Here is a 25,581-nt window from a genome sequence, read left to right on the forward strand (position 1 = left end):
AGCAAAGCCCTGAAGGGATTGGCTCTTCCTGCCTTTCATTTCATCGTGCTTTACTGCAGCATCACTTAGTGAGAAAAAAAAAAGCAAACCAAAGCCCCAAGCTCAGGCAGATGGCCTGTGCTTGTAATCCTTCACTGTAATGCCTCCTGACAGAGCAGCTGTAGCTCACTGCTTGCTGGTGTTTTCCATCAGAAGCAACAATTTTCCTGGGATATAAAACTTGGCTGTAGCAGTTTGTTTCGCTCAGGCGTCTCTCATACGAAAGAACAATGCAGGAGAGAGGAAATACTGTTTTGAAAAGGGAAGCAATCTCACTCCCTTCAAGGTAACCTGCTGGCATGTGATCTTATTTTCTTTGACTCCGTGCTTGTGTATCTTTGTCAGAAATCTCTCAGTGAATGTCTTCTGTTTAGAGGTTTAGAATGGATATAAGGAAGAGTTTATTCAAGGAGAGCGTGGTCAAGCATTGGAATAGGCTGTCTCCATCAGTCTCCATCTCTAGAGGTATTTAAGAGATGTGTGGACGTGGCACTGAGTGACTGGGTGCAGTAGGACAGGTGGATGGTTGGACTTGATGCTGAAGGCCTTTTGTAACCTCAATGATTTGATGATTCTGTAATTATATGGAAATCCACAGCCAGCAGCAGTGGATTCATAATTATTTTCCTCTGTGTCTTGTGGCGTGTAGTTGGTTATTGCTTTGCTGTAGCAGATTAATTACAGCAATTCATTGTGAATGCTGAGTTATGGCAGGGCACACCAAGCACTGGGCAGGCAGGTGTTTGGTGTTTGACAAATAATGGGCAGGTGGAATAGGGCATTACGCAAGGAAAGGCCAATGGGAGGTGACAGGCTGGAAAGCATGGGGTGCCTTTCAGTGGCTTGTCCAGGGCTGGGGCTGCCCATTCGTGGCATCTCCCAGGAAGCTACAGGAGGTTCTCTCTTTATTGTGTGCCTTCCACATCAAACAGAATGTTTTCTGATGCATTTTGGCAAGCACATTTTTAGCTGGAAAACAAGCCATCTCCTGCTGAATTTATATTGCAGAATAAAATATCACTCTTTGCTTTTCAACAATAAAAAAACCTGCAACGTTCACAATCCTCCATCCTCCTTTCTTTCCTTTCCTCTGTCCCTCTTTCCAAAGTGAGTGACACTCAGAGTGTTTTCACCTGAAAAATCTTTGGATGGCAGAGTCCAATCTGAAGTGACATGTACTGTCCTCAGCAAGCCCTGCCTCTCACTGTGGACTGTGAGAAGAGACATTTAGTCTCATTTGAATGAAGACAGCAGTATTTCAGGCTCCCAGATCAGGGTAGATTTTCTACTGTTGAAGTAGGTACAGATTGTGTTCAAAAAGGATGCAAACATAAGCATGCTATGCCTGTGCTTAATTCTGTTTTTCAAAGCCAAATAAACATGCATTTGGTTGCCATCCTCAAAACATCTGATGCCCATAGAACGGTGCTTCATTCCCACTTTCCTTCTTTGTATGACTCCAATACTTGTGAAGTGCCCTGTGTTTGGCAGTGGGAAGATGGTATGGAAACTCAGGTCAGCATTAGTCAGGGAAATGCAGCATGTGGAAGTCAGTTACTTTCTGCTCATGCTGCCTTTTGGTGTATTTTTTTCTCCCCCACATCCAGCCTACATTAACCTTGTGCTGGCTCCATCACACTGGATGACATGAGATAGATGCTGCAGTGGCCTGGCACAATGATCTACATGCCAAGCAATAGCCTCTGCTGCCTTCAAAGGGAGGAAATCCATCAGCATAATGTAAGCGCATTGAGCAGCACCATCTACCTAATTGGTTGGATAAGATCATGCCTCTGGTTTTATGTGATGAGTTTGCCTCCGTGAGAAGACAGATTGTATATCAGGAAAGCTTCACAGAACTACAAAAATAGAGCTATCTGCACAGTGTTTACTCCTTGGAGCACTGCTAAAGTGCTGGTAGGATTGCCAGAGCAGGGAATGATCCATGAGGTTTTCTTCTGCTGGGGAAGCACCTCTCCTCCTCTCTGCAGATTAAGAATGGCCTTGAGGAAGAGACTTACTCAGTATTTAGATCACCAGGAAACTTGCATTCAATTTCCTTATGTGTCCACCCCACCTCACTTTGGTCATACCTGAAAGCTGGTCAGGAGTCCAGCTACAGTGACAGTTGTTGCCTGGATAAGTCTTATATGTTGGAGTTAATGGGTTAATGCAGGATGGGGAGAAAAAATTTGTAATCAAGAGAGAAGAACAGATTGATCTGGTTGTTATGCTTATATTTAACGTTAAATTTCCTCCTGGAGCCCCAGCACGTCCATAATATGTAACATAGCATAGAGTCACTGGGGGGAAGAAGGGATAAGGGAGACGCATTTGTCAGGTTCTGGGAGGAAGTCCAGCTATGGACTTCGCTGTGAGCAAGCGAAGAAGACAGAATTTTGTTGTAGGCCTCAGCTGGAGCACTGCGGGCATTGCCTTTATGTGTTGTGCCACATACCTTTGGGAACCATGATAGGATCGTATATGGGAGCAGCATTTGTGCCTGTGGTCCCAACTGGAATGAGCTCTTGCATTGTGGAAAAAGCAATTTCTGCTTTAAAGTTTTTCTTTTTATTCCAAGATAGATAAACGAGTCTATACTCTGCTGTTCTTGTCGTCCATGTCCCTGTGGGGGCAATCCCATCTTGTCTGGTTATTCAAGTGTCTCCTCATGCTGGTCCATGGTAGGCCTGCTTGGAGCTGCTTTCTGAATGCAGTTAATCAACAACACACAGATGCAAGAGAAAAGCTAATTCTTCAGCATCTAATTAGCTGGTATTGCTGGAAGGATTAGAAGGCAAAGACAAAACATTGCAGTTCTGACTGTACGTTCAGGGAATCCTATGGAGCAGCAGTGAGATATAGCCTGTTTCACCCAAGACCTGTGTGTTGTCTTTAATGACCTCTTGTCTTTCTTTCTTTGGAGATAAGCAAGAAGCTTTATTCTCCTCTGGCATAAATCAGTGGAGCTCTGTTGGATACAGTGGAGCTCCATTCAAATTTATTGGCTGGGGAGAGATGGAAGGCAGAAGTTGGTTGCTCACAGAATTACCCTCATGTGAGTTTTATGTGTGCAGATGAAAATGCCCATATAGGGATGTATGTGTCCGCACACAAGTTAAAGGTAACTGTTTATTTATCTGTTTGTATTCAGTGCACCTTGGAGGCCCTGCCTAGTGTCATAAATGTAATGTCATCTGATCGTTAACATGTCCCCATCTTGTTCACAAAATAGCCTCACAGTTTGTAGTTAAAAAAGCCAATTAAAAGACTCGCTGAGTAATAGTCCTTCCAGTCCCTTGGCACATGCATATATTAGAAATCTATCTAACGCAAAGCCTAGGAGAAAAATGATCGATAGCAGGTTACAGTGCTCTTTATTACAGTGAATTAATTGTTCATGTCTAGCAGATTCTCCTCCCAGCAGAAGCTCTGATTATTGAACACGTTTCTCCCTTTTCTCATCTACCTTTGCTGTTGGAAACATTCCAGGCAGTTTTGTACCATCATTTAAATTTATTTATGACCTGAGAAGGTTGTGTCACCCTTGAGACAGTTAACTTCTGACTAAAAAGTTCGGTGACATTGTAGAGACATCTGGAGTTGGATATTGCAAAAAGTTTTCTGATGAGAAAGTGGAACTCCTTGATTTGGTCCTGAACCAGCAGGTCTCACCTGTGGGTCATAGAATCATCGAAGTTAGGAAAGACCACTAAGATCATCTAGTTTAGCTATCAAACCATCACCACTGAGGGTTGGGTTCATTTTTGTCTTGATACTTGATCTATTCTTAGTTGACTGGCACAGGCTGCCCAGAGGAGTTGTGGATTCCCCATTCCTGGAGGTGTTCAAAATTAGGTTGGATGGGACCCTGGATAACCTGATCTACTGCCTGATTTAGTGGTTGGCAACCCTGCCCATGCCAGGGGGTTGGTACTAAATGATCTTTGAGATCACTCTGAAGTCATTCTATGGTTCTGTGACTAGCACCCCACTGTGAAACCAGAGTATTCCTCAGGTGTTAATCAGCACTATTTTTCATAGTCCAAGGCAGTGGAGCCCAAAAGTGAATGGCTACAAGGAAAGTCCCTCTGTCTACAGGTGTCTATAGGTGACTTGTGGTATCAGATTGGGATAGGGATGTGTTGGTGGAGAAACAAAGCAGGAAGCTTCTGCTTTCTGTGCTGTACTATTTGACAGTTTATATACTCTTTCTGTTGGGTGTTTGGCAGCTCTCTTATGTAGCATAACCCACTTGTTTCACAAGACAGAATTTGACAGAGATGTCCTGTTGAAGGCTCTTGTAGCTGGACTGTTATAGAGTCTTAAATGTTAAGACATTAAATGTTCCAAGCCTTTCACTCTACTGAAGCTACGCCAACAGTGGGTAAAATGTGGCATTATATTCGCTAATTCAGATGTGTTGTGATTTTGCTCTTAACTTGTAGAGTAAAAAGTATTACCTGTTCAAAAACTCAGCTCTTGGATGCTACTCCTGACTTGTTTCATAAATTGACTTTATGGAAGGCACTGAAAATTGTAGTCTGGCTCCCAGCATGATCTGTAGAGAAGTGTATTGTCTCCAAATGTGCAAAATGATGTTAGACTTGTGGGGCAGATAAGTGAGGTAACTTCTTTGTGACTCCTCAGCAAGCCAGTAGTTGATCAGACCTTTGGTCCAGAGCTGTAATCCTGCTCTGTGCTAAGGCTTATAAATCCTACTGTTCTCTGAGGGTATAATTTACTACCTTCATCTCACGTGCTTCATCTAGGATGTGTCTACATCCTTCACTCCTGCACTTCTGAATGATCCAAGTCAAGATACAGGGAGGCAATGGAATGTGGTGTGAGGGTTTAAGTTCTACTTTCTCCATTACAAAACAAGTATTTTGGGTCTTAAGATGTCATGCAAGCACATACCATCATGTTTGAATTCTTCAAAAAGGCTTTATATAAAGAAGGAGGGAAAATAATGAAAGAAGAGTGAATTTCACAAAAAAACCTGCAGTCATAATACAAGATTATTCTTTAAGCTGCTATTTTTATCACCCAATTGGCATGAACAAGTCTCTCTTTGATGAAAATTTGTATGGTTTTGTTGCTATGAACCAGAATATCAGTTTGGAAATTCTGTTGAATGGCTGTGGAGATAAGTACCTCAAGAGACTGTTTTAATTTCCATATTTAGAAAACTGTTCTGTGTCTGTGAGAGACCAAAACCAGGATTCCTATACACCCTGAAGCTTAAGTGTTTAGGGTTTTGCTGCCTCAGCAATAGGATCTTCAGCCATACGTAGCAGCAGATGGCAGGGTAGCCATGTCTCACAGAAGAGGTGTGAGAAGATGTTTCATGTTGGGTAGAATAAAGGAGTCAGAGATGACACGCACTTGCATGTCTGTGATGCTCCCTGTCCTCTCTTGCTCATTTTTAAACTGCTCACAATTAGAAACTTTCCCTTCCTTCTCTTTGCATCTTGTAGAAAAGCGGCTCTGTCACCCCATCCTGTTGAGGGAATGAGTTGAGGGAACTTATTCTGGCTGAAAGCTATTGAAAAAAGAGTGATTTTCTGATGGATAAGTTTCTTCCTAAGGACAAGTGGTAGTGTTGGCACCAGGCAGGAGGGCTGGGAGAGGCAAACTGCTCTATCCTTGTTACTGTCATTAAGCTATCACTGGAGAATCTTTCACACATATAGTTTATCCAGGTGAAATAACCTTTTCCAGAGAGATTTTCCACCATACTGTAGAATTCTGTATTTGGTATCATGACCAATGAAATGTAATGAGATGGTCTTAAAAGGTAGCAAATATTTTACTTTTTCTAGAGTTTTATTTGCAAAGATGGCAATGCTCATTGTCTGCTATTTAATATTCAGTGTTGTGAGTACATGAAGTGATCGACTGTGGTTCATCCTGTTGTTTTTTAGAGCCAGTGGATATCTTTAATGACTTAGCTGGGCAGCAGATGAAGCCTGGATGAAAGAAACACAGTTTTACTAAGAACCACTTTTATCTCCAGGATTCAAAAGTAAGCAATCCCAGATGCTTGCAAAATGTCTGGACAGGTGCTACACACAACTTGCTTGTGAAGTCTTGTTTAAAGGGAAGATAGTTTTTCAGTCAAAGGGCTGCTGACTGACCTGACGTCTAGAGGCTGCAAATGGTCACTGAAAGGATAAATAAGATAGTGATATTAAAAACTTCTCTAGTCATTACTGGGCTGATACTGAAAGGGATTTGGCAAAGGCTGAAGAAATGACACTGTGTTATATGGACATGCACTGTCCTCAACAAACCATGTGCAGAATGTAGTAGATGGAGTTTCCTGGAGGGGCAAAGCCAGCCTTTGGTGCCAGCCATGCTTTCTGTTCATGTTGAGATGATGCTGCCTACCTTCAGCTCTCTGCTTTTCAGCAAAGAAATACTTTGCTTTCATATCTCGCTCCTCGCTTTTGTGTTCAGCTTCCTGGAAGATGATAACTGAGTATCTGCCTGATGTACATTAGTGCCATTTTATCTGAATAGTAACCATTAGCTTTATTCTGGGAAACTCCTAAGCACCCATTACTGGAGGTTCTCTATCAGGTTAGGCAAACTTCTATCAGAAATGGTTTAGATATGATAAAAAAGATGGACTAAGCAGCTTTGAAAATACCCTTCAAGCACTACTGTCTCTTGTTTAAAGCTCTGCAATAGTAAAATCACATTATTTCTATGGCAGGTGTTTCTAGGAAGCTCAATGAAGGAATGGATATCTCTTGGACTAGTGTCTGGCCAGAGGCTGCACCAGTGTAACCAAAACTGAAATGGTGATCCAGCATGTAACAGCTGAGTGAACACGTATCCAAGGAAGGACTTTTCTTGTCTGGCTTCAGAAGCTTAGTGGAAAGTTATAGAATCATAGAATCACCAAGGTTAGAAAAGACCTAAAAGATCATCCAGTACAAATATGTCTAAGCTAGGCAAACAGGTCCTCCAAATCTAGGTAGCTTTCACAGAGAATGTGGTTGGGCAGTGACACAGACTCCTCAGGACAGTGGTCCTGGCATGAAGCTGACTGGAATTCAACAAGTGCTTGGACAACGCTCTCAGATTCTTTAATTTTGGGTGGTCTTGTGTGGAGCGAGGAGCTGGATTTGATGATCCTTGTGAGTTCCTTCCAATTTGGGGCAGTGTGTGAATCTATGATTCTCCATATCCAGACATCAGAGATGTGTAGGAAGCACCTCATCTGTCTGGTGACCATCACCCCATAGTGCAGTATCCTGATTGAGAGCAAGGCAATTACTTTGTCCTGGTTGGTGTGAGAGTTCAGTACATTTCTCATTTCATCTAGGACAAAATATTCATCCAAATATTTTTCTATCAGCCATTTGTTTCTAAACATTGGTAAGAATTGTCCCTGTTCTTCTGCTGACAGAGCTGCTTGTGGCCCTTTGAATGCACCCTACTGTTCTGCAGAGGTCTCTCTATCTGTAAATATAGATAGCGTGACACTCTACTCACTGGTCTAGGACTAGCCATTTGTGTTAACAAGTTTGGGCTGGAATCCTAGGAATAATGTTTAAACAAATAGCATAAAAACTTACATAAATATCATTTATTCGGATTGCTCACAAATATTGATGATATATTTTTGCTGAATTTTGGCTTTTATTCAGTAAATCTCTTCAGTTCATCTTTAATTTGCAGATGGCTTTGGCAGGATTTCAACCTAAGCTTCTGGTTGTAGAAACCTGGTGCTTGAATTAGGCTCAAGATGCAAATAACCTGATTTTCAGCAAGTCTGAATCTCTGCAGCTGCCTTGTGGGGTTCTAAGTAATGCAATTAGGGCTGGGTTTCTCTCTGCCAAGAAAGCCACAAATCGGGATTCTGGAAAGAGGAGTGCAGCAGAACATGCAGAAATGACTTTAGGAATTTTGGGATTTAGGAATAAAGGTGGAAATAATTAAAAGCCCAACTCAAGTTTTCAGCTGAAAAGCACCAATATAAGTAATTTTAAAGGAGATTAAGGAAGCAGAAGCTTAGAGCTGGGCATTAAGTCTGAATGAGGTGAACCAGAGCCCTGCTAATGGACTGTATGCTGCTCACTGATGGGCTTGGAATGGTAGGAGCATGGGGGAAGGTGGGAATATTCATTGCTGCCAGAAGATATACTTAGAAATAATGAGTGCAGTACAAGAGGTGAATGGGCTCAATGCCTGAAACTAATAAGAAACTTGCATCTCATCTTTCAAAACCTGAATTAGGAAAACTGATTGATGGGCAACCCTTTAAACACTAGAGCAGTCTCAGTGTGTTGAAGGTTTTATCCTTGAATGTGGTGACATTATGGAGGCTAGATGTGGGGAAGCACAGATTGAGAACCATGAGTGCTGTGTTTCTGTGTCCTTTGGGATATCATGTCCTGACGTATCTGGGAAGTGAAAGTATGGTCTCCTCTGCACTGTGATTAATCTGGGGGGTCACAAGAGCTATCCATGACATTGGACTCCCTTCTTATCTCTACTGACTTCACTCTGTTGTTAAAGAGGCTTTTATTTGTGTGATGTTGCTTCACCCCCTCCTCCCCCCATTTTTATTTTTTAAAAAAAGCACAGCTAATCCCTATTGCACATGTAAATATAGATAGCACATGGGTCTGTAAAGATTATGGGTGCTCCTTTTGGCAAACAGTATCTTTTAATAGCATTGTATGCAGTTAATCAGTTTAAGCAAACATATCAGTGGAACAAGCAGTACAAGTTCAGCGAAGGAATAAATGACAGACCTGAGAACAGTTGTTCACTTACTTGGTAGTATTATGGCACGCATTGTAGAAGGCTTTTTTTTTAGTCTTTTTTTTTTTTTTTTTTTCCTTGGCTTATTGATGTCTGTGTTTGTAAAGCAACATGAGCAGAGCAAGCTGTTACATTACAAGAGACTTTTGCTGTTATTTCATAACAGTTCCTCGTCTTCATCCACTCTTTGTACCCAGATCAAATGTTTGGTACATCAGGAAATGGTTAGAAGGGTCGATGCCCTCTTTGTGCTTCAATTCTGGTTAAGTGGAAAAGGCTACAGGAAAACTCCCATGTAATTGAAAGGAGGGAATTAGAAAATTGGTGCAGAAAAACAGGAGGTGCATTGAAATGAGTGTTTCTGCTTATCCTGGAGAAAGCTCTGAAAACTATTCCAGTCAGCAAATGGCTTAGTTTGGAAGGGATCTCAAAGCTCATCCAGTTCCAACTCGTGCTGTGGGCTGGTTCTCACCTACCATCTCAGGCTGCCCAGGTTCCCATCCAACCTGGCCTTGAGCACCTCTGGGGATGGGGCATCCACAGCTTCTCTGGGCAGCCTGTGTCAGTGCACTACCACCCTCTGAATAAATAATTTCTTCCTAATATTTAATCTTAATGTCCTCTCTTGTAATTTAAAACTGTTCCTCCTCCTCATCCTGTCACTATCTGTCCATGTAAAAAGTTGATCTTGCTTAGAAACTGGAAGGCCATAATGAGGTCTCCCTTGAGCCTTCTCTTCTCCCAGCTGAACAAGCCACGTTTCCTCGGACTGTCTTCGTAGGAGAGGTTCTCCAGCCCTCTGATCTTTATAGCCTTTTCTGTACCCCCTCCAACAGCTCCTCATCCTTCTTGTGCTGGGATGCAGTACCCATACTTGGATGTGGTACTGCAGGTGGGGCCTCACGAGAGCAGAGTGAGTCCATGGAGAGGAAATCAATACTTCTCGAATTTCAAAAATACTCTGAAACAGGCTTTTACCTTTAGAACAGAGGTGACTGGCAGCTGTCATAAAGGACTGTGAGGTGACAAGACTGGATACTGTAGAGGTGCACACTGGAGACATCTAAAATGACATACACCAGGTCCTAGGTGCCCCTTACCAAGTTAAGCTCAGTGTTGTATGACATGAGGGGCAATGATGTGGGGTGGCACGCAGTGGGATGCTGCATTGGTGTATTACTCAGAGAGCTTCTGGAACTGGTGACCAGGGGGTGTGGGTGCCTTGGCTGCAGGACTTTTGCATGGGAACCATGTGAGGGTGGCGGGCCCAGCCATTGATCTGGTATTGATGTGTTATGAACGTAGCTCATTGGACCAATTTTGCTGTTTTTTCTCCCCTTGGAAGAACTGTCATCAGTGCATCACCCCTTTGACGTCATGTGCCATGCACAAGGGCATCTATTTTGGATGCAGTGTCCTTCAGAGCGAGTGTACGAACGTCAGAGGGTTTTTTCTAACAGCTTAGTGCGCAGTAGTGCACATGTGATTTCACTGATTCTCCAAAAACAATGAGGCAGAATTCAGCACAGAGTGAAATAAATGTTCCTGCCTGTTTTGGAGACATTTTCAGGTTACTATTAACCTTTTATTTGAAATTTAATGCCTAGGACTATATATTGATTCTGAGTGGCTTCTTGGAAGAGCATCAATTTTCCATTTAGAAAATTATCTTTTTTTCTTTTTTCTTTTTTATTTTTACCTTAACCCTGCATGGAGTGTTCAAAGAGATATTTTCCTATGAAAACAAACTATTTGGGCCTAAAATTCAAGACAGTTTCTCACATCCCAGGAATTCTGAGCAATTAGCCAGAAATGTTATTGGAAATAACAGCTGAACTGGAGGAGGGACAAGTTAAATCATTAAGGCCGAGCCCAGAAAAGTAACAAAGCAGTCAGACTTGTTAAAATTAAAACAGGTCAGTGGCCAAAATTAAAGATACTCTATGTCTGCATGATAGTGGGGAAAGAAACCCAAAAACATTAAAAGCAAAATCAGAGTAATAGCTGGCAACAGATAACATCTGGCAATGGCTTTGCTGTGAAATGTTTTTCAGAATACTGTTGGGAAGAAATTTCTCAATTAGAAAGGAGAAGAAATTACAGCATATCAGAACTGTGATTTTCAGAGGGATGCAAAGGAGTTGTAAGCGCCCCATGGTGCTGAGAGGCCTCCATTATCAACCTGCTATATTTGGAAGCTCAGATTGCTGAGGCAGATTAGAAACTCTGAGCCTGGTAAGCCAGTGCTAATGGCAGACTTCCAGTGCTTGCCATTGTCACGTTGGCTTTGAGGATGTTTCTGTTGTAGCCAAGGTGTGATTCCAGCTCATAGGGATGTATCTGAGCTATCCCAGGTGCTGAGGATGTTTTCACCATGGAAGATAGAACATCTCTTGATGCTGGATTATTTAGCTGAACCTGAGCTCTATGCAGGTATATTCACCTTCTACAGGTAGCCAAGACAACTAGTTTAAAAAAAAAAGTTAAAAGAAAAAAATAAAAATCCATCTCTTCCAGAAAGGAACTGAGCACAGTAAGGGCAAAGGCAATTGAAAAAGCTTGTTCAAGAGCAAGGGCATGCTGCGTAACCCCCTTCTGAGCTTTGAAACTCTGTTGACATGGCTACGCACACACAGGCTTAAGGTGTTCAGGGGGAGGGATGCCTATTGGGTTCATCTCTCCTGGAAACCTGAACTGTTGACACCAAGCTGCTCTCTATAATTTCTATCAGTTGTCCTGATATGAAATAGAAAAAAGTTCTGAACATGAGTGAGATTTAGAGGGTCTCAGTGTCCTTTGCTTTGCTTTCTTCCAGTCTTGAGTAGATAATAGATAATTTTTATCTTACATGATATGAACAATGAGATGGATCTGTTATGGATTTGTTATTTATATATTCTGGTTGCTTTATAGGTGGATTTCAACATTACAGTATCTAATGACTGTTTTTTATTTTGTTCCTTGAAGATTGTATAATGAGATGAAGAGGTGAAAACACAAATTTAATTGAGTACTTTAGGGGTGTTGAGAATGTTTTATATCATCTTTCATGTATAGTTGTGGATTAGATAGCATATTCTTACAGTTTGCTTTATTTCTGAGACAAGTAATTTTTATTTCCAGTGTTTTGTTAGTTGGTCTTCTAAACCATAAGTTGAGCCATAAAGACATTTTTTGAACCATAAAGGTATTAATTCCAGTGCAATCAAAATATTACTTGCAATTCCATGCAAAATACCAGAGGCTTTAATGATTTTTAGGCAAGACTTTATTAATGCCCAAATGGAGAGTTATGGTTAGCAGAAGGAGAAATATTAAATCCATTGTTGTTAGCTTTTCTGTAAGTAGAGGAGAAGTGTTCTCCTTGTGAGCCAGCTGAATATGTGCAGGGATGCACTAAGCTGAACCAGAGCGAGTGTGGACCTCCCCTTAACCTAAACTGACCAAGGAGGAAGCCTGTGTGGCCGCTGTACATCAGAGACAAAGTACTGGGACCAATCCTGCTAGGAAGCAAAATCGTATTGGAATTTGCATCCCCTTTCTTTTGCAAATCCCACCTTCTACTTTTGCACTTGTGCTTTGTGCTTTCTCTGCAATGATCCACCGTGATCATCAAAGTGGTAATAGTTCTTCACGTGGCAGCTACTTCCTTCCTTTCTGGTTTAATTATAACCAAGTTTGCTAATCACAGTCTTGATTAATGATCTTAATATGCAAATGTTATGATGAAACTGAAACTCTTTGTAATTGCTTGCAGACAGATTACCACTTCGAGTACACGGAGTGCGACAGCAGTGGCTCCAGATGGAGGGTGGCTGTCCCGAATCCGTCGGCGGAATGCTCTGGACTACCTGACCCCGTGAAAGGGAAGGAATGCAGTATGTTGGCACTTTTCATTTTACAGACTGCTCCTGTCTGTTTGTGCTCGTTACCCTACATGGCACTGATGCCAACAAAGCCCTTTGGAAGAGCTTTAAACTCATGACTCTTCTTAACTCTGTCACCAATGTCCTGTGTTAGTCCTTCCCTTCTAGGTGACCCTGTATGTCTTTCCAACCCTTCCCCTTGTTTCTAGGAGCTATGGAGCAGGGACTGTCCATGCAGTGCAGTTCTACATCTCATTAATACCTGCTATAGGTACCCCTGTATGCTAATTTACAGAAAAAACACAACACTCATTGAAGAGTGGTTGCTTGCCTTGAGCTGCCATACCTGCAGCTCTCCTGTTTATTTGTAGTAGCAGCCAAAATGGTGACCAATGGTGGCCAAATTGCATCTGTGTAGCATCCATGTTCTCATCACCTGCATTATTTAACTGACAATAAGCTAAATGTGGAAGTAATGTCATGTTTTCCAGTGTTATTTTCATGATGAAGCTCTTGCATTTTTATCTATTTCTTTATAACAAGTCAGAGGGATTGCATGTTACTCAGTCCTCTTCATTTGCCAGTATGTTAAAAATGCTTCATCTTGCATCCAGGTACATAAGTGAATTGCTGCTCTGCAAGTACATGTGAGCCATTCCTTGCTATTTGCAGCTTCCCAAGCTGAATACCCTTCCCCGTCTCACATCCTTGCTCTAGCAATTCTCTTCACATCAAATCCTAGCAGTACTTTATTTTCCCAGTAATTTCTACCAAGGGCTGTAAATCACTGGGGCTGACAAACGGGAAGAATGATGGCAGTGTCCTTTCAGTTCTGCTGTGGGAGAGATGACTTTTTATTCACTTCTAACTCTTCCTGTAAAGTTTCATTGTATGTTTCATTACACGGTGTGCTCCAGCATAGGGCACATCAGTGTTTTTTTTTGTAGCACTGTTGACCACAGTAAGATTTCTGACTGCCTGCAAGCACCGGCTGAAAAGTTGCATGTGTCATTTCCTGGTGCTTGGGTTTTGTTTCTGAGGTTTTAAATGTGGGATCTCTGTAAACCTAAGGGATGTGTTATTCAATTACAGAACTGTAGAAATAGGTAACACTTCAGGGGATCCCATAATTCATCCCTCGGCCCAAATAGCTGTAATACCTGTGACTGTGTAATTTGTGGCTGATGTTTGGCTGGGCTATTGCCAGGGTCCTCTGATGATGAAGTGCCCATGAACTCTCCAGATATTTACTCATATATTTTGTTCTATTCATTTTCCCTCCAGTTACAGCTTTTTTTCCCTGCTTTTGAGTTTCCCTTGCTGTACTTCAAGCCTTTTACTTTTTGCTGTCTTTGCTATAAGGGGCAGTTAGTGTTATCCTTCTTGATGTACAATCACTTCTGGTGTATGCTGAAGTATGTGAGCATAACTCATTTGTTCTGATGTTTCTTCGTAAAGCTTTTGATAAATGATTTAAGGTCTAGAAGCATTACATTCTTCACAGCTTTCTGGTACAACTCTCAACAAAGGGTGCATGTGCTTTGTTTCGTCCTCTCTAGTTTGTGTGTGTTGCTGCTCTTAAGTCAGCTCCAAAGAAAATTCAGCTGTTTTATAACACTGGATGAATCTTCGGCTTCTCCGTGTCTTTCCCTGTTAGAGAAGTTTACTGTGTCGATTGGCTGTGATATAATATACAAAATACAGGATTCTGTTCAATACACTGGAAAACTCATCTCAGTAGATGCTTTTCCTCCCTGTCATGTTGCTTTTAAGTCACATGGCAATTCAGCTGGTTTGAGAAGCAATTGGATAGTTGAATTTTTAAACATTTATTTATTTATCTTTGAACTGTCTGCTCTCAGGGCTTCTGGGAGTGCAGCAGAATTAATGTAGTTCTGTTTGTTGGCTTTTGTTTGTTTGTTTGTTTTCCTCTGTAGTATATTATAGCTTCAGGAGATGTCTGGCTATATCCTGATTGCGAAAGTCATTTTAGATTTCACATCTCTTAGTCTTTCACCTTTTGCTTTAAGGGCAGTTAATCTTCCTGTCTGAAAGCATAGTTCTACCAGCAGCAGATAGTTACTGTCAGAGTACACTCTGAATATCCCTCCCATTTGGCTGGCTAACCTGATGGGTTTTATTGCAAAATGTCTGAACCTTTTCTCGTAGGCCTAGGGTTGTTTTGTCCCAAGGCGTAGTACATCCTTTGAGATGAACCTTTCTACATTCTTCAGATTCTCATGCATCTTGTAGAACTTCCCCTGTGCCTGAGTATCCTGATTGGGTTTCCTCTTGATGTTTGGTGGAGTCCTGGGCTCCCTTAGATACTTCTATGTTTCCTTCAGCCTATAGACTGGAGGTCTGCAGTATAATGACTGCAGGTAAGATCATGTTCAGCTTTGGATATCCATTACTTTTAGAAGATGTAGAATCATAGAATCATTAGGGTTGGAAAGATCACTAAGAATATCTAGCCCAACCATCAAACTAAACTATGTATGTGATTGCTCCAGATCATGTCCCTTAGTGCCACATCTCTTCCTGAGCACCTCCACGTACAGTGACTTTACCACCTCCCTGGGCAGCCTGTTTCAATGCCTCATCACTCTTTCTGAGAAAAAGCTTTTCCTAATATCAAACCCGAACCTCCCCTGGTGCAACGTAAGGCCAGTACTTATCATCCTATCACAATTAGCTGGGAAGGTAACAATATAGGACAATATAGTCCTAAGATATAGTTGAGCCAACTGCCTTCCTACTTTTAAGGATTGCAGTTGTATAGTAGCATGATCTCTGAGGGCTTTTATTTCTTTTGTCTCCGTGAGACTGGCAAAGCCCTCAGTAGTCCCTGTTGGTATTAAGACACAGTGGATACAGAGGAATGTGAGTGGAATTGTGTATTTTTTTTGGAACACATCTGCTTTTGCTGCTAATTTCATGATGTTTTGTTTGCATTTTTTTTCATCTATTTGGAAATCCTTGCCACTTAAGAATATCTAATATTGATCTTTGCTGCTCCCTGGAAATAGAATTGACTTGCAAGCTGTCGTTAATTTTGGGAATACTGCATAAACCTCTCCAGCTTCCGAATGCCCAGCAGTCATTCTGTTTAAATTGTGCCTGAACTGGGAAGGTGATGCAACAATATGTTAAACATCTCCAATCATCTCCATAAATACGTCTAGACTGTGGTCTCCAGAGGAGTGCAAAGACTCTTTGAGATTGCTAAAAATGTGTTAGCTCAGGTGTTCCACATATCTGGAGCAATCTAACTGTGGCACAGAGCTCAGCTGGTGTCTCAGGATGTGCTCATTTTCAGGATGCTGTGCTTTACTGCTTTTCATTCAAATGAACCCGTTTAAAATTAGGTTGAGTGTCTCCGAGCTCTGTTGCATTGTGAAGTGTGTGCTGACCTGTGGACGGTGACCCACTCAGACTGCCTGCCAGAATATCCTGGTGCAGCAATTGTCACCAAATCATGTCAGGATTGAGACTTTTTTTGGGTCTTCGGAAACTAATCAGTGACAGCTGCAAAGAAGATGGGGCCCTCTGAGGACTAGTCACAGGGTTTGGAGTAGGAATGACTGTTACATTTTGACTGCTTTATGATCTCAGTATTGGATAAAGGATTTTTGGCCTTTCTCTCTGGCCATCCTTTCCTCTTCATCTTCACACTCAGGTAGAAAGGAGGAAGGACCCTAATGCACCAGGTGTTTGTGATGCTGCAGGAGTTGCTGCTGTGCCATGACTCAGATGTGAAAGTGTGAAAGATTCAGGAGAAGCTCTGCAGGACAGAATCTCACTTGCAGTAATGTGCTGGGACAATACAACCTTTCTCAGATTCACTGCTGCCTGACAGGAGACCTTCCCCTCTTTTATTCTGATCTCGTTGCCCTGTGAGGCTGCAGTCATCACTGTTCCAGACTCCACGTTGGGACCAGCCTTCTTTTTGACATTCAGCACATCATGTTACCTCCAGGCATGGCCACATTAGACTGCTCAGCCACCTCTCCCAAAGGGCAGTGCTCTGCTCTTTCTTCACTCCATACTCGTGCTTATTCAGAGATGACTCATAATTTCGACACCGGCCCATCAAATTTGCTAGAAATTCTGGAAAGATAGAAATGCAATATGCAACAAGGATTTTTGCTAGATTAGCAGGCAATATGTGTTACTCCTGAAGCTACTCTTCATGGATCTCTGCCTCATTCTTAATGCGTCCTCAGCAAACACCTTTTTGAGGGCCTTTTGAATGATTCCATGGTTTGGTGGTGGTCGTGGTGTATGACTGATGGTTGAGCTAGATGATCTCAATGGTCTTTTCCAACCTTTATGATTCTATAGAAGAAACTGGAAGGACAGAAAGCCTCCTTCCATCAGTGAGATTTGGAGCGTCTGAATCACTCCATTACTTCTTGATGATTGGCCATGTGCTTAAGTGATTTGATCTCACTCATTTTTATTTACCAGAGGTCTCACTCTAATCTCCTTGTAGATCTGATAGCAGCAAAAGAATTTAACTGATAAGGATCACTGCCATCAGAGCAGTATACTTGGCTTTTTTAAATGGAAAACCATTATGTCAGTCAATGGGAGGAGTTTGCTTTTGGGGGTAAGTCTGAAGACCCATAAGGCTGGTATCTCAGAAAGTGGTTCATTATTGTGTGTGGGCTGCATGTAGTTTTTAATAGGGACCTTTTGGAGCCTGATGGTAGTAGCAGGATTTGCTATAGTGTTCCCAGTGACTCCATGCTGCAGTGTCTCACAGTTGTGCTTTTCTGCCTGCCTGACTGTATGCTGCATGTTTTACACTCAAATTAAATGTCTGAACTCAGAGCCTTCCTTTCCTGCCTGTGTCCTTCCCAACCTCTCTTTGTCTCCCTTCACTCCTGTGCAGCCCAAACATCTGGTTCAGACAGTGCCCTTACTGTGTACTGGTGCACTGGTTCACTATTCAGAACTGTTTTCATCAGTGAAAAGGGCTTACAGGGTTCACATTTCAACCTAAAATTCTTTTTAATATTAACTCTCTTATTGCACAAAAGGATGAATTATTTTTTTCTTTTTTTTTTTTTGTTTTCCCCAGCCAAAACAAAAAGAAGCTGTACCTCACCTCCTGAATAACTGTTAGTTTTAGCAGTGCTTTGTGCGTAATAACGAAAATGTACAGAAAATAATAGAACAGTTTCAAAAGGAGCTGAGTTTGCTGTGTTCAAGTGATAAAAGGGTTGTTAAGGTCACTGTCAGAGTCAGCATCCAAATGCTGTGTAAAGTTACAATGCTTTCATAAGGAAAGAGGCATAACATTATTGATAATATGGAAGAACTCAGTCATATACAATGCCATGCAGTTATTAAGGGCTGTGCTTAGAAAATCCCACCCTTACTTGGTACCACTAAGGCAGAAGAAACTTTTTTGAAATCAGAAATGTGATTCCATTTTAAGACAAGGTGTGAGTGTGCACTGAATAGTAACCGTGTGGAAAGCTCCGTTGCCTTTGGAAAACACAGTATCCTTAATTACAGTAGACTTTACTGGGGCCTAAGAGCAAATTTTGTCCTGATTTATTGCTACTGAACTGTGTTTGTTGAGTTTATTCGAACTTGTATAATTTGCTCCTAGGAAACACAGGAGGAGATATGGATCTTTCTGCTAATTACAGTGTACTTTAAACACAATTAAGGCAAGTGACCTTTTTAAGACTTGCAAGTTTTATAACCCTCTAAGGCAACTGAGATCTGCAGTTGTTTTGATTTTACCATTCTGCTTTTGCAATGGAAACATAGTAGAAGTTTCAACTTAATAGAAACATTTGAAGTTTGATATCCTCTCCATCTTTGTTAAGATTGGGTATCCTGAGCAAGTAAGGGGCGAACCAGATCCTGATTCCCTTGAAGTCAGTGGGCATCTGTGAGTTTTATAATGTATGATGTATGCATGTACACATCTGTGTGGATGGATGGTATAAATTGAATGTTACACATCTGGGAGTACCAGCATGCTTGTGTTACAGCCTTCTGATGTAAAATGTTGGTTTGTATCTGTTCATTGTCAACTTGTGCTTGTGCTCATGCAAATTCTATGTAGCCTTCATGGTACATAATTTATACTTCCAGGTTTTTATCTAGAATTTTGAAATTTGGCTGATGAAGTCCTGAAAATAGCAACAAGAAGTTTTAGTAGTTTCTCTGATGTTTACATTATTGTATGTGTAGATCACAGAACAGTTGAATGGTTTGTGGTAGAAAGGACCTCAAAGATCGTCTGCTTCCACCTCTCTACCATGAGCAAGGACACCTCGCATCACATCAAGTTTCCAGGAACTCCATCCAAACTGGCCTTGAATGCCTCCAGGGATGGGGCATCCACAGCTTCTCTGGACAGCAGTGCCCCAGATGTGAATAATGCTATTTATTAGTGACATGTATTTATGTTAGGTCAAAGTCATTTATTACAAAATCAAAAAATTAATTATCACCACAGAGTTTTTGTCTCAATACATGAATATAATACCTACTTTTCAAAAGGCCTAAGGAAGTCCAGAATTATGACCTCTTGAAGCAAATAAATATGTAAATCCTACAAGTCATCAGAGAGGTTATTTGATATTAATTGAGGATTAGTTTTTGGTCTCATTAAAGGTATTTGAAATGACTGGGATGTCTTTTTTTACAGCTGTGAAGAGCAAATATAGTGACTTCAGCATAGCTCTGAGGACTAGGCATATATCTATTCTCATTTTTTCTCATGGCTTCAAAGCACTAGATCTTGCCTTCATCAACCTTGGTGCTCTATTTTTATTTTTTTTTTCTTCATTTTTCATGTCATTCAGATATTGCTGCTTTTGGTATTCACCTTGGAAGAAATAATGAGGTCAAGCTATTAATGGCTGCTGGTGTTTAACCGTGTCATTTGGATCTGACATATGCACTTATATACTCATATGTGGTGACAGATGTTGTTGGGTATCCTGAGCTGTAGGAAAGTGCTATTTTGAGGTAATGAAGTATTCAGAAATTCTCTTGTTCCTCCATGTTTGAGATCACTTACTTTAACACCTTCTCTTCTCCGCTGTCGGCTGAACAGCCCTCATGAAGCTGCTTGTCAACATATGAGTCCATCCTTGTGTATGGAAGGTTGCTCTCTCAAACCCAAAAGCCAAAAATCTGGATTATTTATGAGCATTATTAAGGGAATCTAGGTATTTTTCTGTATGCTTTAGATATGTCCCTTTTCCTGTTATGATCTACCTAGCAGTTAAAGATGTGTGAGAGAGGAAAACAGTTCATGATTCTGGCTCTACAGCCGACTCTGATATGAACAGCAAGGAATTAATGCAAAGATGTCATGAAGTGAAGATGTTGAGTTTGCAGTGGCGTGCATGGCAGCTTGAGAGCCGCTACTGAAAGGCTGTGATTTAGCAAGGCCCTCTAACAGATGTGTATTTTCATTTCTTTTCAAGCATCACTGTTAAAGAGCTAATTTCCTCTGTGCACGAGCAATAAAGCGTCACTGGGGAAGAAGTCACATTGTTGACTTTTCAAAGATCCTTTTAGATAAGTGTTTTAAAAGTCTGAAGACTTTGCACTGAATTCACAGAGTTTAATTCCCAAGGAAGAGTTACTGAGACCTGTGTGTTGATGTGTGTACTGAGACTTCCAAGTGGAAGACTGGTCTTAGAATCTTCTGGTGATTTCTTTGCTCTATTTTCGTACACAATAAAATTCAGCAAGTTAAGCACATAATCTTCTGAATCTGATTTCTATTTTAACTGGAAGGAAACCAGGAAGACCTTAAGATTTGCTATGGTTGAGGTATGAGAGGCAAACAGAATGTGTGTGAGGAATAAACTGTGATCACACTGAACATTTTGACACATCAGCTGAATAGGATGGAAGTAGCTTGGTGTAGACATTTTCATGTGAGTCAGTAATTGAGGCCCAATTGCAGTCCAGGCCCTGGATGCCTCAAGCTCAATGTAATTGCTCAAGTATAGCTGTTTAGGATCTGTTGAGATTTCTTGGTGTTTCCTATCTGGTCTCCAGTTGGTAGACCAGAAGGACATAAATTTCCTGTAACACTTGGGTTGTGTTTGATACTCCACTGCAGAAGACATATCAAACATCATTAGAAACAATTTGCACCAACTGCTTTGGTTGGTGAGCAATTGAAACAGTCCCAGTCGCATAAGCCAATAGGGAATGGAGAGTTACTCACCTCCAGGTACATTTCCTCCTGTGTTCCCCAACTTTTCCACTGCTGAGTGATTAGAGTGACTGTTTTAACAGTAACTCTATTTGCTAACTTCTTAGACATGACGGTCTTCTTTCTCTCTATGTTCTACTCCTTAATGAATTAGCTAAATAATCCAATTCCAAAACCACAACTGACAGTACCCATCCAATGAAATAAAAGTGTTCATAGACTCTCTCATATGCCAAGCCAGATGGGGAAAGTGACACTGTTCCTATCAAAGAGAACAACTGGAGAGAACATTGATTTATTTTGTCATTTCTTGGATAAAAAGAAAAAATATTTACTCCTAAGAAAAGGAAGCGTCCCTTCCACAGAAGTTACTCTTTTCCAGGTTATCTCCACTTTCAGTGTGATCACATTTAACGTCCAAAGAAGGCTCGACAGAGTTTTTCCTTAAATTAAGATTCAGCCTGGTTCCTGATAACATACTGGGATATATTGACTGAAGAAAACCAACATCAATTATTCACTGCCTATTGGGGAAGCCTCATATAAATTATTCACAGAAGACAGTCTGAAGCTGGCTGAGATTATAGGAAACATAATAAAGCAATGAGTTCCTTTCTTTGTTTTTTTCTACTCCTCCTGTAATGTGGTTGGGTGTTGGTTCCATGGTGTGTGGATTCCAGTGTCCTAAAGTGGCACTGAACAGATGGCTCAGTTTGCTTTTCCTTGGTCACGTCTTCCCTTCTAGGTTTGTGGCATGCATCTGTTGAACCCAGCAGCTGTTTGGAGGGACAACTGCTGCCAACCTCATATTGTTTTTCTCAGCTACAGTTTTTTCCTTTACCTATGGGAGACTAAGATAACTGAGCTCAGTCTGCCTGCAGAAGGTGACAGCATTGCACCTCAAGCCCAGGGATTTGGGCTCTGAATGAAGAGCAAACAAATGGAGGGAGAGAGCTGGAAAGCCAGAGTTTGAAGTTGTTTTTGTGTGTGCTTTCACTGATTTAGGTAGAATTGCTCCACTGCTGCCTCTTCTAATGTTATAATCAGACAAAATCCCGTCCTGTGTTGTTTTTGTTTTTTTAATGGAATGTACTGTGAGCGAAGGGAGTAAGCCTTCACTCAGAATAGTTGAAATAATTTTAAGCATCACAACTGAAAAATGTCTGAAGGAGAATGTCTGCTGAGAAGGCCAATGGAGAGGGAATTACTGGGCCCAAGTGGTGTGGGATGTCAAGCTTGCTGAAGGAAGGCATGATACAGGGCTGCATAAGGGAGGGAAGCAGTTGAGTATGTTGCAGATTTGGGGTTGGAGGATATTGGCTATTGAAACAGCTTTGATTTATCTTCCAATGAAATCCCAAATATGCCTCTTACAGGATAACAGTATCTGAGAGATACTTGACATAAGAGGTAGGTTTCAACCTCAGAAGGAGCGGTATATATGTGAGCATCTACTCTTGTTAGTCCAGCTCTGTTCAGTGACTAGCATGAAAAGACTGAGCAATGTGAAATTGTTAGGATCACTCACTAGAACAGAAACATGATGAACAAATTTGACTTAGACCATTGAAATCACTGGGAGGGCCACAGCTGTACTACAATGCAGAACATGACCCTGGAGCCTTGCAGTCAAAGAGCAAGTGAGGCAAGCCTGCTTATGGTTTTTTTTTGCCCTCCCGGGAATCATTTCCATGTCTGCAAAATGATTCTAATGTTCTGTCAGATCTGAAAAAACGATGTATCGCATGTGCTCCTTGGAAGCAAATATACAGGGGGATGGGCTCCCAACTCAGCATTCCCTATGTTCATGGCATGTCCCAGGAGGGGGTACAATACCATCACTCTTGTCTCACAGAGCTTAAGAGGAGGGGGATTAATTAATTTCAGTAGTTTGACCTTGCAGGTCATTAAAGTGCATCCTGTTATATCAGTGATGTGGCTGATAATTTGGGGTGAGTTTTTCTTCCTTATGATGTCCATTTATGGTATAAACTTGAGAGACAGAGGGTCCATCACATATCATGCCAGATTGTTATAGTGATATGTTATTCTTGCTATTAAAAATGTGCATTCTGTTTGGAGTTTGAATTTGTCTGGCTTTAACTTCCAGAAGGTAGCTCTTCTTATGTAGTCCTCTGATTGATTAGAGAGTCTGTTGGGGTCCTATGTCTTCTCCCTCTAGAGTTATCTATACGCTTATCAAATTGACTCTAATCTTCTTTTGGTAAACTGAACAGACTAAACACTTTATATCTCTCACTGCAAGACATTATCCCAAATTTTGAAAGCATTTGAAGTTTTGTTTGTTTGCTTTTTCTTTTCCTTCCCCCGCCTCCCCCATTAAAAATGCAGAAGCGGGACTGTATTTAGTATTGGAACAACCCTTTTGCCTCTGATACACAAGTTTCATTCTACATGTTACTTCCACCTCTAACTATACCTATCTGCAGACCTCATTAGCACCTTTTTGCACAAAGTGGAAGCTCCTGATAAATGGTGTGTCCACTCCAGCCTTCAGATTTCTGCTCTCTGGGACACATTTTTGCCTTTTGCAAGTAGTGCTTTGGCTCCTTGACTTGGAGTTGGCTTGGGATCCAGCAGACCCAGGCTTACCACTCAGTTTCTCGTAAACCAGTTTTAATACAGAACACTAATCTGCAGAACACTGATAAAAACGTGACTTAGTGCCATGGCAGGCAGAACTGCTTCCATCCTCCCTGCTTGGCGGTGATCTCTCACTGAAAGCTCTGTTTGAGATCAGTTTCTCACGCATTTCTTAATCCATTTAAGCTGTGCTTTGCTGGCATTGTGTGGTGCTACCTTTTTTTTTTAATTTTATTTTTTTTCAGAATGACATTTCAAACTTAGTTAATTGTTCTGGAACGCTGAAGTCTATTATATATCCACGCGGTCACCTTTATTTGGTGACTTGTAATCCTTTTAAAGAATGGAGTGAGGTCTGTTTGCCAAGACTTACACAATGGTTTTGGTGACTGTTAGCACTGTAGCTCTCTTTAATTTTTCATGAAGTGAGTCTGTGTCAGCTTTATTGCATGCATGTATGGATGTATGTGGATGCATGTGTCTACCTAGCAGTACATTACAGCACCCTTTGTGACTGAGGCTGGTTCCCTGTGCAACTCACAACAAAACCTTTCACTTTTTTTTTGGTTTTGTTTTTGTTTTTTTAGTAGAGAGGCAATGGATCAAATCTGGTTTTCCCAGTGTGCATTGCTTTGTCAGTAGGTGTGTTGTACCCAAGCTGATATTTGAAAGGGCATTAATAGCAGGGAGAGGGAGGTGATAGTCCCCCTCTACTCAGCCCTTGTAAGGCCCCATCTGGAGTACTGCGTCCAAGCCTGGGACCTTCAGTACAGGAAGGACGTGGAGCTCTTGGAGCGGGTCCAGAGGAGGGCCACTAAGATGATCAGAGGGCTGGAGCACCTCTCCTATGAGGAAAGGTTGAGGGAACTGGGCTTGTTTAGCTTGGAGAAGAGAAGGCTCCCAGGAGACCTCGTTGTGGCCTTCCAGTACTTGAAGGGAATGTTTAAACAGGAGGGGGAATGGGTGTTTACAAAGGTGGATAGTGATAGGACTAAGGGGAATGGTTTTAAACTGAGACAGAGGAGGTTTAGGTGAGATATTAGGAGGAAGTTTTTCATTTGATGATCAGCTGATCAGCTTTTCCACAATCATTGATTGTCACTTTCAGCATCATATTGGTTCAATAAGGCCTGACAAAGTTGTGTATGGTGTGCTTTCTGTTCCTATGTGAGCATTCACGGGACCTACCTGGCACAAACTATGATATTTAATGTTCCCACCATCGTTTCTGATTCATTGAAGCCATTCTATGAGTCACATCTACTCTCTGGGATCCCTCTTGGCACGGGTACAGAGTGCCCTCCTCCAACTGGGACAGACTTCTGAATTGATGTTGCTGAGACAGCTGTTGGTCTCCCTGCTTGCTATAAGAGCAAGCTGTAGAAGAGAACATCACACTGCTTGGCACATGCCGTCTTTCCTCCCCATCCCCCTGCTACCGACCACCTGGAACGGGACCAAATGTTGCATCTGTTCCAATGTCAAAAGTGGTTCTTGTTGCTATTAGCCACGTTCAGCCCCAAATTGAACCTGGCAAGCAGCTGGCATGCTCAGAGCGAGTTTGCTTGCAGATGTATGTGTTTTGACAGGAAGCACTGCAGCCTTTTAAATGTGATGCTTAGAAAATAGAAAGAAGGTAATTTCCCACCTAAGAAGGTTCATCTCTCACATGGGAGGTGAGCAGTGGATGACAGTGTAGTCTGCAGCAGCCAGTTTGAATTCTCGAACACTTTTTTTTCTCTCTCTATTAATGATCAGGCTGCAAGGAGTTAAAAGATCTTCATTCAGTTCAACTTACTGTCCACTGTTTTAGACAGTAAGCAGGGACACCATTGCGCATGTAAAATGCTGTACAGTAGGCGGTCTCACTTCAGGCAGACACATAGGAAAGTGCTTGCTGCTTTTCTCTGGGCTCCTTCAGAATGCGTACATCCCAGCACCAGCTCTGCTGGCTCTGTCCACTTTCCTTCGTGGTTTGTCACTCATGATTGATGGGTTAGGGGAACAGGTTTGTTGACTTGACTTGCACTAGTTGAGATTGAGAGCATGTCAATATGACCAAGAAAAGATAATGACCCTTTGGCA

The 25,581-nt window shown here is 41.6% G+C and overlaps 1 protein-coding gene across 1 annotated transcript in view; it reads left to right on the plus strand.

Annotated features, from left to right (window-relative positions):
* Positions 1-25,581, plus strand: part of KIAA1324L (KIAA1324 like) — an 83,984-nt gene that overhangs the window by 26,406 nt on the left and 31,997 nt on the right. Inside the window, exon 2 of the mRNA XM_015875491.2 lies at positions 12,578-12,698. Coding sequence (XP_015730977.1) covers positions 12,578-12,698 — 121 coding nt within the window. The remainder of the gene's footprint in view (positions 1-12,577; positions 12,699-25,581) is intronic.

The sequence above is a fragment of the Coturnix japonica genome, chromosome 1 (assembly GCF_001577835.2).
Source record: "Coturnix japonica isolate 7356 chromosome 1, Coturnix japonica 2.1, whole genome shotgun sequence".
Classification (NCBI taxonomy): domain Eukaryota; kingdom Metazoa; phylum Chordata; class Aves; order Galliformes; family Phasianidae; genus Coturnix; species Coturnix japonica.